The 17,043-nt window shown below is 37.8% G+C and overlaps 1 protein-coding gene across 1 annotated transcript in view; it reads right to left on the bottom strand.

Moving 5' to 3' along the window:
- PIK3C2G (phosphatidylinositol-4-phosphate 3-kinase catalytic subunit type 2 gamma) overlaps window positions 1–17,043 on the bottom strand; it is a 264,337-nt gene that overhangs the window by 97,598 nt on the left and 149,696 nt on the right. Inside the window, exons 19-20 of the mRNA XM_036458057.2 lie at window positions 7,038–7,218; window positions 1,994–2,101 (exon numbers count right to left, since the gene is read on the bottom strand). Coding sequence (XP_036313950.1) covers window positions 1,994–2,101; window positions 7,038–7,218 — 289 coding nt within the window. The remainder of the gene's footprint in view (window positions 1–1,993; window positions 2,102–7,037; window positions 7,219–17,043) is intronic.

Below are 17,043 nucleotides of genomic sequence, written 5' to 3'. Positions count from 1 at the left end.
GAAAAGGCTTTTACTTTGAGTAGAGGCTTCCCACACTCATCACATTCAGAAGGTTGTTCTCCAGTATGGGTTCCTGATAGCCAATGAGTAGGGAGCTCGAAGTGAAGGCTTTTACACACTCATCACACTTATGAGGCTTTTCTTAAGCATGGAGTCTCTGATATTTAATGAGATGGGAGTAAGGATGACACTCCCTATATTCATACAGCTTGTTCTATCAGTGGATTCTCAGATGAAGCATTGGCTGACAGGTCTGTTTGAAGGTCTTACCATACTTATAGAGACTCTTTTCCAGTATGGATCCTCTGATAGCTAATCAGATGTGGGTTCCGACTGTTAACTTTACCACATTTATTGCACCTCCAGATGTGACGCATGTCCCTTCAGACCCCTTTATTGTTCAGCAAGACCAAAGAACAGACTAAAATACTCTGTAGGAGACAGCATCACCTGGCACATTTGTCCCGTTCATTGCTGAATGCACAGCTGGTCATAGCAAATGAGACAAAGGAGTGACTCTACTTGGAGCCCTTCCCAGTCTCAGGGAAAGTATTGGTGGTTGCAAGTTGCTTCAGGGGGGGGTGGTACCAGTCACAGTACTAGGTACAGTGACTCCAGGGCTGGTGACCCCAGGTCTGGCCAGATTACCTGGATACTCACAGCAGGTACCTGTTAGAGCTAGCACTCCACATTCCCAAATGCATAAGCCAAAACTCATATGTAATTTTATTTATTTTATTATTTTTTAAATATATTTTATTGATTTTTTACAGAGGAAGAGAAAGGGTTAGAGGGTTAGAAACATTGATGAGAGAGAATCATCGATCAGCTGCCTCCTGCACACCCCCTACTGAGGATGTGCCTGCAACCAAGGTACATGCCCTTAACCGGAATCCAAACTGGGACCTTTCAGTCTGCAGGCCGACACTCTATCTACTGAGCCAAACCAGTTTTAACCATATGTAATTTTAATTAAAAAATTGTCTACTTCTTAATAACAACAAACCCAGAAAGCATAAACAAAAAAAACAACATCTGAATTCAGTGATCTATATTGTTCTTTTGAATTTAACATATGATGTCTTTGAAATGCTGAGTTCCACATATCTCAGAATTAATCAGATTCACTGCTAATGATTAACAAATTACACAATTTTAAAAAAAATTGGCAACGATTTAGATTTCAGTCCAATTAGATATAAATATCTCAACCTAGGGAATTGATGCCTAATTTTGTTATTTTTAAAAATATGTTTATGTAGCATATTAGGAAAGTTTGCATGGTGTCTTTGTAATAGCAAAGTTATAAAGGTGAGAGTATCAAGCTTTTAGCAAACCTGTTTATATTGATACTAATAATGGTCTATTTCAACCCCTATTTATTGGATATATATATATATATATATATATATATATATATATATATATATATATTATCTTCTTATAACTTAAGTAACATTTATTGTGCATGCATGATAGTTTGACTACTTCACTTATCAATCTCACTTATCAATCCTCCTCTCTATTAGTATCTTCTACTCTTGGGCTTTTCATAAGGAGAATAATAAAGCTTTTCGATAACAGAGGAGAACGGTGGCTAGCAGAGGTTTGTGAAGAGAAGGGTTTGTGAGTGTGACAACACCAGGAAGGACTTTCCAGGCAATGGTAAAATCACAAAATACATTATATGGTACGCTGACTCATGAGCACCAATGAATTTTAAATTGAATCAAAATGGAGATGTTGTAGCTAATGATATATTAGTGTACTAGACATGGGTATGCACGTAATCTAAATAAGCATGAAATTAAACTCAGACTGCATGGAGTCACCTAATCAACCATTTTGAATAAATTGAGAAATCAATTCCGAGAGAAATATATTTATTTCCTCACCAAGGAAAAATAACTGCAATAAGATTTTATAAATTATATTCGTCATTTCAAAAACATACAGTGAACTAAACAAGACAGAACAAAAATACTCAACTTACCTTGTGATCAATCCCTTTTATATAGACAGCAGGGTTCAGAGGAAGGTGACAGGTATGTATAGACTGAAAGAATTCTTCTAGTCTGCCAATCTCTTTCTTCAGCACATCCTGTAAAAAAGTGTAAGGAAAAGCATTTTAGAAACTGTAAAGAACTTAACTTTTCCTTCAAGTTATAATTGTCTTGTATTGATTAAATAAACTCTTTAATTCAGAGGTTGCACACTTGGATGGCTTAGGGTCAGGTAGGTGATGTAGCCACATTTGAGAAAGCAGCAGGCTAAAGGCAATAGGAAGTGGGGAATTAATGAGTACATGTCTTTTTTAAAGGGCTTTACATTCAATTAAAAGCAAAACCAAAAGGAAGTACTATTCTGTTCAAACAAAACATAATGGATTGTACTTGACCTGTAGCCCACTAATTTCCAGGGCCAGCTTTAAGCAATTATTCATACAATTCATTTTTGATCATTTTCTAAAATCTTAGTTTGTATCTCTCAAGATTTACACTTAATAATAAGAGTACATCTTAGAATAAGTTCACATATATTACCAGCAATAATGACAAAAAATTATAATTTGCCAACAATTGATAATTATCAGAGACAGCAATCTGTCTAATTTACTAAATGGCAATGAGTATATTTCTGGTACTTGATTCACCTCCTTCCACAATGCTCTTCCATAGTACTTGTGGAAGATCTGACACCACAAATCACACTTTTAGAATTGTGTAACCCCTGACCAAAAGAGGGAAGAAACAATAATAATTTAAAACAAAATCCTACCTAATAAAAGAGTAATATGCAAATTAACCATCATTCTGCTACACCTACAAGCCTTGCCCACCAGTCACACTCACCAGTCAATCAGAGCTAGTATGCAAATAAACCTAACCAAGATGGCTACAGCCACAGAGAGCAGGAGGGAGGCTTGTGTTTCCCAGGCAATGGAAGAAGCCAAGCTTCCTGCCTGCTCTTGCTGGCCTAGGCCTCCACTCAAGGCTATAAAGTTTTAATTATAGAAGGTAAAAAAATCCAAACAAAAATGGTGGCAGCCAAGGAGCTAGAGAGAGCAGGCTTGTGATTCCCAGGCAATGGAGGAAGCAAAGCTTTCCACACATCAGGCCTCTGCTTAAGGCTACAAAGTTTCAATTATAGAAGGTACATAAGTCCCAACAGAATTGGCTGCAGGCCATGGCCACGGAGCAAGCAGGAGGCTTGGCTCTGCTCCAGCCTACAAAGTTTCAATTGTAGAAGGTAAATAAATTCCTCTGCTTGGGTTGCTGGGGGGCATGGCGGGCCTGCAAACCACCACAGGCACCTTGTCTAGGCCACCCCACACCCCAAGGGAACCCCCACCCTGATCCGGGACACCCTTCATGGCAAGCCAGCTGGTCCCCACCTGTGCACCAGGCCTCTATCATATCTAATAAAAGAGTAATATGCAGATTGACCATCACTCCAACACCCAATATGACTGCCCCCTTGTGGTCAAATATCCTACCCCTATGTGGCACCAGGCTTGCAAGGGAGGGCAGTTAGGGGTGACCAGGCCTGCAAAGGAGGGCAGTTGGGAGAGATCAAGCCTTCAGGGGAGGGCAGTTAGAGGTGACCAGGCTGGCAGAGGAGGGAAGTTGGGGGCAAACAGGCTGGCAGGGGAGCAGTTAGACATCAATCAGACTGGCATGGCTGTGGTTAGGGGGTGATCAGGTTGGCAGGCAGAGAGGTTAGGGGCAATCAGGAAGGCAGGTAGAGGAGCAGTTGTGAGCCAGCAGTCCTGGGGCAGTCAGACATCCCTTGAGTGGTCCCAGATTGGAGAAGGTACAGGCTGGGCTGAGGGATACCCTCCCTACCCTGTGCACTGGGCCTCTAGTAATAATAACAATAATTCAAAATTAAGAAAGTTTCTTTCAGGCTACTTTGGAAAATGTTTTAAGCACAATTCTAAAAATGAGGATATCATATTAATTATTTTTAATTAACTTTCAAGAGTTTCTTAGCTCTTTCTCCTGGCTCACTGGCAAATAATAGAATCTACTGCTCCCAGAACCTGGAAGAGCAAGGTGGAGAAATGAGGCAAAGTTCCACCAAAGGACTCTTTCTGTCTGCCATCTGTTGTCTTACCTATGAGTAGATTTGCAGGAAGTATATTGTGGAAGGAAATCTCTGCTGTCTTCATTTAATTGAAGTATCATCATTTCATATAGTTAGGCTTAATGAGTGCTTTTAAAAAACTAACATACAGTCCTAGCTGAAGGGTCCTGGGTTGATTGCAGTCAAGGCCACGTACCTTGGTCAGGGTGTGTACAGGAGACAATCAATCAGTGTGTTTTTCTCACATTGATAGTTCTCTCTCCCTCTTTCTCTCCCTTTCACACTCTCTAAAATCAATGAAAAAATTTCCTTGGGTGAAGATAGATAGATAGATAGATAGATAAATAAATAAATAAATAAATAAATAAATAAATAAAATACTAACAAACAGTAACTTAAAGTGAAAAAATTATAAATGCTTCTCCCACCTCTCTCCCACCTCTCTCTCTTTCTTTCTTTCTTTCTTTCTCTCTCTCTTTTCCTCCTATTTTCATGTGAAAAGATGTTATCACAAAATTGGCCAAACAAGAGGAAAAAAAACATTTATTTGAGAGAATAATGTCAATATAACTCTAGAACATGATGCAAATGGTCAAAAAAGACACCAGAATTATTCAACTATAGTGTGCATCTTAAATATGCAAGGGATTTAAAAATATGATAATGTCCAAACCTATATACACATTTTATAAATTTTAATAACAATTTATTTTACTTCTTTTTACTTTTTTGTCTATCTCTAGAAAATAATTAATGAGTCTGCAGTAATATGGATGAATCATTTTTTTTATTGCTCATCATATTATGTGCCTTAAGGCTCTTCTGTGTAAGCAGAATTTATAGGTCTCCCATTTATTAATAAGAATAAATTCTATGCATATGCATGTTATTTTCTATTATTTCCTAAGTAGGTAAAGTTGCATAATTTCTGTTATTCTACCAAATTAGTGAATTCCAGCAAAACAAACAAACAAACAAACAAACACAAAAAACCTTGGGCTGGGGAAAAATTCTGGGACATTGTACCAATTATTATTTACATATCATTTTGTTGAAAACTCTTATTGAGTTTAAACCAGGGGTAGAGAGAAACTATGATCTTCCTTGAGGAGGAGATTTGTGTTTAAGTCATCTTTCTATCCTTAACTCTTAGTCTATAGTAAGTACTTAATTTTTATTGAGTGATGTTCTTATTACAATGAATTTTATTACTTAAATTTTATTGAATGATGTTCTCATTACAATTACTATCACTCTGCATCTAGAATGCTGAACTTAGGGGAACCTACTTTATGGTCTATGTCACTGAAGGGGACTGGTGATGCAGATAATTAAATGAGCAAGTGTTTCTCCATTAGATTAAAAAAAAGAACAGCCAAGTCCATTATTATAATCAGTTTTAAAAGAGGCACAATATTTTGACTATCATGGATCTTACTGTAAAGTGTTATATTCCACACCACCATTGATTTCTCATTTAAATAATTGTATTCATTTTGGTAAAAGTCTTTAAAAATGTGACCTTGATTGGTGCAATTTTAGAAAGATCTAGATTTGGATTTAATACCTTAGACAAAGGTACCCTAAAATGTTGCCTCATGTAATTTCCCACAAGTCCAAGTTGTGTTGCCATTTTAAGGAAGTTGCTTCATTTGGTCTTGTTTTAGTTAAATTGCCTTTATTTATTTATTTATTTAAAATTTTATTGTTGATAGTATTACAGATGTCTTCCCTTTTTCTCCCTTGACCCCCACCACCCAGTTTCCACTCCACCCCAGGCCTTCACCACCCTATTGTCTGTGTTCATGGGCAATGCATATCCTATAAAATAAAAGGATAATATGCAAATTGTCCCCTCGGGAATTCGATCAAGAGACCAGAAGTTTGATTGCTCGCTATGATGTGTGCTGATCACCAGTGGGCAGCACAGAACATGGTGGGTGACCAGTGACGGTTGTGGGGCGCTGAGGGAGCGAGAGAAGAAGGAGGTGGGAAAGCCTGGAGGTGGAGAACCTGATCAGCCCTGATCACTGGCCAGGCCTTGGGACCCTACCTATGCAAGAATTTCATGCACCAGGCCTCTGGTATGCCTATAAATTCTTTGTTTAATCTCTTCCTACCCCATCTCCCCTTCCCTCTGTGATTCGACAGTCTGTTCCATGTTTCCATGTCTCTGGTTCTATTTTATTTATGTTTATTGTGTTCATTAGATTCCACATATAAGTGAGATCATGTAATATATGACCTCCTGGAGATTATGCTAAATGAAATAAGCCAGTCAGAAGAGAAGACAAAATGCCTTTAAGTTGGCCTCTTCGTATTGGGTACTCTTTCTATGTTTCATGGCCATAGAGATAAAAAAAAGCCACATCCTGGACCTGACTTAATATGTCAGTTGGTTAGAGCATCGTCCTGATACTCCAAGGTTGTGGGTTTGATCTCTGGTCAGAACACATACAAGAATTAATCAATGAGTGTATAAATAAGTGGAACAACAAATCAATGTTTCCCTCTTTCTCCTTTCCTCTCTCTCTAAAATCAATCAATAAAAAAAAATTAAAAAGCCATTTGCTGGTGACAGACATTACCATTAATTTTAGGATAGTAAAATGAAAGAAGAAAAAAACCACACACACACACACACACACACACACACACAAAGATACCTTGATTAAAGCAATTGATTTATAGGTCTTGGCCAGATAGCTCAGTTGGTTAGAGCATCATCCTGATACACCAAGATTTGACCTCCAGTAAGTGCACAAACAAGAATCTCTCTCTCTCTTCCTCTCTCTCTCTATAAAAAATAACAATCAATAAATCAATCAAACAAAAAACAATTAATTTGTGTCTTATGTCTAAGTATAATTTTCAAACAATGAAATTATAACATAATTGAACTAAAGATTAAAAAAATACTTCACTACATGAAGATTGATCTCTCAACAAACCTGTCTTTGAAGTTCACTGGCAGACTTGACTTTTCCCCCAATGCCTCCCAGAATTTCGATGAGTTTCATCTCCTTGGAAAACTCATCACTCAAGGCTTTTCCTGCACAGAATTGGAGAGCCGCCAACAGCTTCTGATACCAGCTTTTAAAATAAGCTTCATTCTGTGCATCCTTTAGCAGCCTGAAGGAAAGAGAGAAAAAGAATTCTTGTATCTAAAGCTGATTTTTTAACCACCTCCAGAAGCAAAAACAAGTGTATTTCAGAGGAATCTGTATTTACTGGCTTGGGGCAGTTTAAGAACCCAGAGTGGGAGAAATGTTGTTTATTTGTTGACAGTCATCAAGGTCCAACTGATAGCTAATGAGATTCCCAAAGTCAGGAATTAATGAGACCTGCATTTTCTCATTTCAATTCACAATGCACTTTTTCTTCTTTCAGGCTTCTTAATTAAGAACATATTTTTTTTTTTTACGTATTCAAATATGAATAAATAATTTTAGAAATAATATTTATATGTGACTGTATTATACTGCAACTTACCAATCAATCCCCACCTTTTTCTGTTTTCCTTCAAAAGATAATGTCTTTTTTCATTATCATTAATACCCCTTTATCCTCTTGTATGTCCCCCCACCCCATCTTTCCCTCTAGGAATCACAATACTATTGTCTGTGTATAAGGTTCTTTTTTTCCTTTGCTTAAACCCTTTGCCTTTTTCACCTAAGCCCCAAACTCTGACAGCTGTCAGTCTGTTCTCTGAATCTATGAGTCTGTTCCTATTTTGTTTGTTCATTTATTTTGACTTGTGGTGGTGAACACACAATGCAACATACAGATGATGTATTATAGAATTGTACACCTGAGACCTACATAATCTTATTAACCAATGTCACCCTGATAAATTCAATGAAAATGTAAACAATAAAATAAAATGGCACTAAATAAAATATAATTTAAAAAATAAAAAAGATAATGTCTCCAAACTGCCATATTGATTACTTGGAAGAAGATCCTATAAAGGCAAGAGCATGGATTTTGTTTTCTGGAATTTCTGTACTCAAGTCCCAGACCTACCACTTAAAAGTAACATCAGGGGGAAAAAATAACATCGAACTGACTGTCAAACCTCAGAGGGAAGGCAGGGGAAGCTGGGAGGGGGGAGTAAGAGATCAACTAAAGGACTTGTATGTATGCATATAAGCATAACCAATGGACACAGATAGTAGGGGGGTTAGGGTATGTGCTGGGGCAGTGGGAGTGGCTGGGGAGATAGCAATGAGGGGAATAAGGAGACTTTCAACAATAAAGAATTTAAATTTTAAAAATGTAACTTAGGCCAATTATTTAAAAAGACTGAGGTTTTATTTTTAAATGTAAAATAAAGCAATAACTCCTCCTGTATAGAACTATTCTAGAACATAGACTGAGCCAATGAATCTGACTAGGCTTAGCACGCACAATGTATAACTATTCAGTGAAAAAACATGAATTCATTTGTATCTTGCAGCATCCCCCGGCAGCTTCCGTCACTACCTGGTATTCTGCTCACACCACAGACTCAGAAGGCACAGAACACAAAAAAAGTTAAGAATACTTTGCTATATAATGCAGCAGTGACAAATATTTGAATTCTTTGTCTGCCATGTGACTTTTTTATTACCTTGAAACTAATTTTAATATGCTTAAATTTTAGTTTATATCATGCTTTAAAACACAGAAATAGATTAAAAAAAAAATCCCGATTCCTTTAAATACTAACTTCTCTGCCTGACTTTTTTTTTTTTAATCTTAACTGGTCTCTAGTCTTCTCCTCTCCTGAAAAATAATTATCATTCAAGAAACTAGAAGAAAATTATTGTGAGAATGGAATACTGAAAATAAAAAAGGATTAATGCATAGCAGCAAAAACATATAGATGAATTTTATTCTGCATTCCTAATTTTGCACCTCTGTCCATAAGTTACAGAGACTCTAATAAATACATTACTTCTATTTGTTCTGCATTTTCTGTTACTACACATTTATGTTGAAAAAATTAATTGAATGACTCTTCATTTTTTTAAATCCTCACCCAAGGATATGCCCTTATTAACTTTTAGAGAGAGAGAGTGAGAAAGAGGAACATCATTGTGAGATAATTTTCAATCAGTTGCTTCCAATTCGTGCCCTGCAGCCTAGGTATGAGCCCTGACCAGGAATCGAACCCAGATGTACTGGACTATTCTCAACCAACTGAGCCACTCAGTCAGGGCTACATCTTCTTATTTATTTGTTTTAGGTAAGTCTTGCTTCCTTGTCATTGTTATGAGTCCAATTTATCTTTTAATATCTTTTGTACTTTTCCAAAGAAAATATCTACTTTGAGTGGAATAAAATTTCTTATTTACTTCTGGAAAGCATTAAAGAAAATATTCAGAGGCTAAAGATATGTTTTTGTGGATTTTAATTTTAAATCTTTATTGTTGAAAGTGTTACTCATGTCTCCTTTTACCCGCATTGACCCCTTCTAGCCCACATCCAATCCCCGTCCCAGGCCCTTGCCACACTATTATCACCACGCATGTCCATGGGTTATGCATATATGCATACAAGTTCTTTGGTTGATCTCTTCCCACTCATCTATCCACCCACTCCTGCCTTTTCTATGAGATTTGATAATGTGTTCCATGCTTCTCTGTCTCTAGGTCTATGTTTACAACAGTTTATTTTGTTCATTAGATTCCACATATGAGTGAGATCACGTGATACTTGCTTTTCTATGACTGGCTTATTTCACTTAGCATAATACTCTCTAGGTCCCTTCATGCTTTCTCAAAGGGTAAGAGATCCTTCTTTTTTAGTGCTGCATAGTATTCTATGGTGTAAATGAGATACAGTTTTTTATCCACTTATTTACTGATGGGCACTTGGGTTTTTTCCAGATCTTAGCTATTGTATATTGCACTGCTTTGAACATAGAGGTGCATATACTATTTCTGATTGGTGTTTTATGTTTCTTAGGATAAATTCCTAGAAGTGGGATCACTGGTTCAAATGGAAGTTCCATATTTAATTTTTTGAGGAAATACCAAACTGTTTTCTATAAAGGCTGCACCAGTCTGCATTCCCACCAGTAGTGTACTAGGGTACATTTTTCTCCACATCCTCGCCAGCACATGTCATTTGTTGATTTGTTAATGGTAGCCATTCTGACAGGTATAAGGTGATACCTCATTGTCATTTTAATTTGCATCTCTCTGATGATCAGTGACTTTGAGTTTTTCATTTGTATCTTGGCCTTCTGTATATAACCTTTGGAGAAGTTTCTTTTTAGGTCCTTTGCCCATTTTTAAATTGGATTGTTTGTCCTCCTTTTGTTAAGTTGTATGAATTTCTTATATATCTTGGATATAACCTTTTATCAAATTTAGCATTGTCCAATATGTTCTCTTTTACAGTGGGCTCCCTTTTCATTTTGCTGATGATTTCTTTTGCTGTACAGAAATCTTTTATTTTGATGCAGTCCCGTTTGTTTATTTTCTTCTTAGTTTCCTTTGCCCTTGGAGATGCATCTTTAAACATATTGCTATGAAAAATGTCTGAGATTTTGCTGCATATAGTTTCTTCTAGGATTTTTATGATTTCACATCTTACATTTAAGTTTTTTATAAATTTGAGTTTATTTTTGTGTCTGGTGTAAGACGGTGGTCTGTTTTTGCATGTATCAGTCCAATTTTCCCAACACAATTCTTCGAAGAGACTATCTAGACTCCATATATGCTCTCGACTACTTTGAGAAATATTAATTGAACATAATGGCTTGGGTTGATTTCTGGGGTATCTGATCTGTTCTATTTCATTGACCTATATGCCTGTTGTTGTACTAGTACCAGGCTATTTTGACTATAATGGCTTTGTAATATAACTTGATATCTGGCATTGTGATACCTCTAACTTTGTCTTCTTTCTCAAATTGCTGGAGCTATTCGGGGTCTTTTTTGGTTCCATATAAACTTTTGGAGTATTTTTAATACATCTGTGAAATATGCCATTGGTAATTGAATAGGAATTGCATTGAATCTATAGATTGCATTGGGTAGCATGGACATTTTAATGATGTTAATTTTACCAATCCATAAACATGGTGTATTTTTCCATTTGTTTATGTATTTCTCTACCTCTTTTTTCATCATCCGGTACTTTTACCTCCTTGGTTAAGTTTATTCCTAAGTATCTTAAGTATCTTAATTTTTCTTTTGTTGCAACAGTAATTTTTTAATTTTATATTTTAGGTTCTCTTTCTGAGAATTCATTATTGGTATATAAAAATGACATGGGTTTCTGGGTATTAATTTTGTGTCCTGCTACAATATCAAATTCACTTATTAAATCTAATAGCTTTTTTGGTGGAGTCTTTAGGGTATCTTATGTACAATATCATGTCATCTGGGAATTTAAGAATAATAGTAGACAATACAAAAGCTCGCCTGCCCACCCCATTAGTGAGATTTTGAACTGTCAGAAATATGATAAGTGAATCATGTCATTTTTTGGAGGCTCAAAGAAAACGAGTGTAGCTTGAGTGTGAATTGGAAAGCTGAACATGCAAGCTTGCACAAGTAAAACTTCAAACATTGTATGTAGAACTGTCTGCCTCTCAGGTTCACGTATTTTGAGCACTCTGGTGATTTACAATTTTATAGTTTACTTGTGTGTCAGTGAGACAGGTAGCTGATTGATAGAGTATTTCTATATCAATCTTTGGCAGAATTTTTATTCACTTTGAATACTGAGTTCCTTGTATTTAAAGATATTTTCAACTTGTTCTAATAAATAAATACAACTCTATCACCACCCAATTGTTATATCTGTGCTTAAAAGAAAATGTTATTCTGCATAGAAGTCAACTTTTTACTAAAATAATTAAAGAAAAGTTATTTATTTAGCTTGGGATCATAGAACTGCCAGAACTATATAATTCTTATTGATAACTAGAGGCCCAGTGCATGAAATTTGTGCACAGCGGTGTGTGTCCCTTAGCCCAGCCTGCACCTTCTCCAGGACTGCTGGCTCCCAACTGCTTGCCGCTCTGCCTCCCTGATTTCCCCTAACTGCTTCTGCCTGCCAGCCTGATCACCCCCTAACCATTCTCCTGCCAGCCTGATTGATCCCTAACTGCTCCCATGACAGCCTGATTGCCCCTAACTACCCTCCCCTGCAGGCCTGGTCACCCCTCACTGCCCTTCCCTGCTGGCCTGATTGCCCACAACTGACCTCCCCTGCTGGACTGATCCCTCCCAACTTCCCTTCCCTGCTGGCCATATTGTGGTGGCCATCTTCTGTCCATATGGAGGCACCCATCTTTGACCACATGGGGGCAGCCATCTTTCTGTTGGAGTGACAGTCATTTTGCATATTATTCTTTTATTAGATAGGATACTCTTAATTCTTATTGTATTTGAAATGCATTTGCTTCTCTCATGAGCAGCTCATTCAAGGAGGAAAAAATCAGTTTGATTCCTTGCTCAAAGTAAAACAAAGCAGAGATATTTGTAGAGCGAATATGTGATTATGTTCTAAAAAAACATAAAAGTGAAGGAAACTCAGTGTATGCCCTTGTGATTATTTTGCTAGTAGAATATGTCTCTTCAAACTCTGCATCCCTGTGAGATGGCATGCTCTCCTTGTGAGATCTGGTTTGAGCACCTCGGCTTTTCCCCCCGAGTTTATGAAGAGTCGGTTTTCACACATGGAAGAATTGATATTATAGAGTAGGGGTGTCAAACTCAATCAGAGAAGGGGCCAAAATCTAAAATCCAGCCTAAATCGCAGGCCAAATGGTTTACTGAACAGTCATAAACTGTCATTGTGATGGAAACGCAAAGGAGTGCAGTGATGACAGCACGGTGCGGGCCACATTGCAAGGCCTGGCGGGACGGATTTGGCCCGCGGGCCTTGTGTTTGACACATGTGTTATAGAGTTTTGAAGATGATATGAGAGGCACCATCACTTTTACTGGCAAGAGAAATTAACACGCCCTTTAAATTTAAACAACTGCAGAGAAAGCTGACATTACAGTTTTGGATGGAGGGTCAAACTGTTCCATGTCAGTCACTTTCACAATAGGAAGCAGTAGACCCCTCAGGGTGTGGTTTTACCCATTGCCTCTGTTTATAAGAGTGTAAAAAACAGCTGGCCACTCCCCTGGAGCATTAAAAAAATCCTTTTCAAAATATGTTGTCACCTGGAGAGGCAGTATTGCTTATGCCAAGTTAAAAAAAAAAAAAGTTAAGGTCAGTGGACTGAAAAGTATCAGATAAGAGTTGATGTTGAGCTTTACCTGTGAGGCTCAGTGGGTGAGCATTGACCTATAGATCAGGAGGTCACAGTTCAATTCCATGGTCAGACCACATGCCCCGATTGCATGCCTGATCCCATTAGGGAACATGCAAGAGCAGCCGATCATTGATTCTCTCTTAACATCATTGATGTTTCTATCTCTCTCTCCTTTTCCTTTCCTCTCTGAAATCAATAAAAGTACATTTTAAAAAAGATTGGATGTTGAAAAATTGTGCTTTTAAGATGCAGGCATTGTGATTGTTCACAAACTGTGAGGTAAATCTCAAAAGGCCAGAGACCTGTTTATCCCACTGTCTGCAAGATCTGAGGATGATTCAATTTGATACTAGTTTGCACATGCCATGTAGGCTGTAAGTAATGCAAAAAATACAGTCCATTAACGGTTTTGAGTGTTAGGTACAAGAGGCAGCAAACAAGAAGAGAAGGAATTGTAACACAGGTGACTAAGCACATTTGTTTTAGGATATCATGAAATATTTCGCCTAAGTTAAGGGGATCATGGTGGACCCAAGAGAGATCCAAGATAGTTACAAATCTCTGCTAGCATGAAATGGAGATTTTTTTTTCTCAGAAATTACAGTTTTTCTCCATTTCTCATTCGCAAAGCTGCTTCTGGTCTCATGGTGAGTGGCTTGCTGGAGCTACAGGAAAAGAACAGATAGTTCCCATTTCATCAGTCTACCAGCAGGGCAGAACACAGTAATCACAGCATCCCAGCCCTTCTCGCCACACAGCTCCCTCCCGTATAGTTCCTAATTTTAATTCTCAGCAGCACGATATCCCACATCTGAAGGGCTGCCCTAAATTTTTACCCACATGTGTACTTCCTGTGAGTGAAGAGGGATAACAGCATCTGGGAGCAGAAGAAAACTGAGCCACACAATAAGATGAGTGATTTTTAGGTCACACCAGGACCTCCCCATCCCACTTCCTGTGTTTGTTGCTATGTTCTGTGAGGCAATGCGAGGGGCTCAGTAGGCCAGTTTTCAAACACAGGTAGATTTTAGAATGTGACTCCAGGTTTGCTTATAACCCTGGGACACATAAAGGCTGAAATCCAATACTTGATACGGAATTATTAATTTTAAGATTTCAATAGTGTGGAAAGGAGTGAAAAACGTATATTTCTTTAGCCCTTACAACTCTTGTTTCTCAGTAGTTGTGATTGATTTAATGTTTCCCTAAACGTTATACATTTTATAGTCTTCGCAAGCATAATGTTTCCTATGACTAGTTTATTCTCAGAATATTGATTTGGTCTTTCAGCTATGTAGCACTATATTCCTGTTAAATTTTGCATCTAAAAAGCATTACATGGGCCAAGCCTGCAGAAATCTAATTTACAATCAATAGTTATTTTGCAATATATATTTGACAATAAGCCATTTTATAACAACTTTAAATATAAAACCATTAAAAGGGAATACATTCAGAAAGTAATAAAATTCATACTATAGAGATTATATGCACTTTTACAACACAAATACGAGAGGAGCCCATAAATGTATGTAACTGACTTAACTTTATCTCTATATTATAATTTATATCTCCAATATTACAATTTATATCTCCAAGAAACCTTGAAAATAGTGTCTTGTGTTCATACTTAGGATGTTTCCCCTGTGCTCAGACTGTTTTAGGTTTAATTATTATTCCCAACTCCATGCTTTCTTCTCTGAAAAGGACTACACATCCCCATTCTTTGTTAGGTGACTTCCAGTGCCTTCCTATCAGTAGAGTCTACCTCTCCATGCCTTGCTGGAGTTGTTCAGGTGATTTGCTCTGGCCAATGGTGTGTGACTGGATAAAATGTACACCCCTGGATTAAACGCATAAAGCATCTGTCTGTGCAGATGCTTTGAATGTGCTATCAGGGATTGGTTTGGCCTCTGGTACTTCTGCTTTCTGCTCTGAGAACAGCATGCTCTGGCTGGGAGCTGTTCCCTCTGTCCTGGAATGAGAAGACAATGTGGAGCAGGGCTGAGCGTTGCTGTGTGGGGTCTGGTGGAGCCAGGCAAGTCTGCAAGCCATGTGCTGCCTCAGTGAGAAATAAATCTTTGTTGTTGTAATCCACTGAAACATTGGGGCTATTGGTTGCTCTGGTAAAAATTAATAAGTATGCCAAGTTTCATCTTCTTTCTTTTTTTTTCCTTTTCTTTGTTTTTGTTTTCATTCATTTGCATTGTCTTTAGAATATGGAGCATATTTTTAAAACATCCCCAATGTTGTTCCTGAGGGTATTTGGGGGCAAACCTAGTTACTGAGAATAAACAAGTCATCTGGGTGCAAGTCTGGCGAGTTAGATGAGTGATCAATCTGAGTATACTATTTCAGATTAAAAAAACACCAACAGCTATAAAATGGCTTTCTTTCATGGATCATAAAAATCCCCAAAGGGTATTTAAAATGATTTGATCCAGCTCATTTTGGAATGATATATTCTGTTATGCTGCTAAAATTTATTGTTATTTTATTACTCCTAACATACTTTTTGACTCATTTAAACATGTGAATAGGCCTATGTACCATCTGTTGTTTTGTCCAGCTAAGTGTTTGAGTATCTAATAGAGATTCTCCCTGAGAAAAACTGTTGTGCTAATGAGTACAGTAGGGCAATGACTAGATTTTTTTAGGGCTTACATAACACAGCACTAGACAAAGGGCCTGATGACTGAGGGCAGTAAGGGAGGCAGTACCTTTACAACTGTTCTAGAAAACTAAGATCTTTGCTGTAAAAGCAGCAGCTGGAGGACTGAAGTGGACGAATAGGAGAGGACAATTGCTCTAGACGAGGAAGCGTCTATATCAGCATGTTGAGAGGAACTTCCTTTGTTTCTCTGGAGCTGGCTACCAAGACTCAAGATTACAGTCAAGAAACAACAGGTATCCTCTATTTTAAGAAACAACTGTTGCTCAGACAACCCTTTAAGGCTTGTTGGGAGATGGTGCAACTGGACATGGTACACCAAGCATTATTTCTCTTACTAAACCTTAGTATATATTTACAGGTGGGGTGGAAGGAAAGGGGTGTTTGAGAACCCTGAGTCATCAGCCTAGTGAGGAAGAGAGTGGTTCCACACTTGCTCACTTCTCCAGGTAAAGGTCAGTGAAGAGGGAAGCTCAAAGAGAGCCATTTGTTTGAGTGTGTGCCAGAATGGGGAACTGGTGCCCCATTCCCAGATTGGATTTCTGCTCCGAACCAGCGTTTGTTGATTTTCCCCAGGCTTTATGTGAACAGGAAGAAGATGCCAGAACCGGATGGAGAGAAGGGATAACAAAGGAGCAGCCTGCGTTCCTGCACCCCAACTGTTTGTCAACGCAAGGATGTGCAAGTTTCTCAAGGTTCCAATAAACACATGGAAGGAGATGCTCACATAAACTTCTTGTGTAGGGAGGGGTTGAGTCAAAGTCAGACCTCCTGTGAGGGAGGTCCTACAAACCTGCCCCCAAAAAAGTTACCCACATGATACAACCAGCTTTGACAGAGAACCCACAGTGCTCCTTGATGGAAAATCATAGATCATGGATAGAGATTGCTTGCCACATTAAGTGTGAGGGTCATCGTTCTCTCTTTTCTCCTTACTCCAAATTTAAAAGAAGTTAGGACTAGAATATCTGTAATACTTCCAACAATAAAGATAAATTAAAAAAGAAGAACTTAGAAT

This window comes from Pipistrellus kuhlii, unplaced genomic scaffold, assembly GCF_014108245.1.
Source record: "Pipistrellus kuhlii isolate mPipKuh1 unplaced genomic scaffold, mPipKuh1.p scaffold_m20_p_3, whole genome shotgun sequence".
NCBI classification, from domain to species: Eukaryota; Metazoa; Chordata; class Mammalia; order Chiroptera; family Vespertilionidae; genus Pipistrellus; species Pipistrellus kuhlii.
Note: the sequence above shows the minus strand (reverse complement) of the source record. Positions and strands in the feature narration are given on the sequence as shown.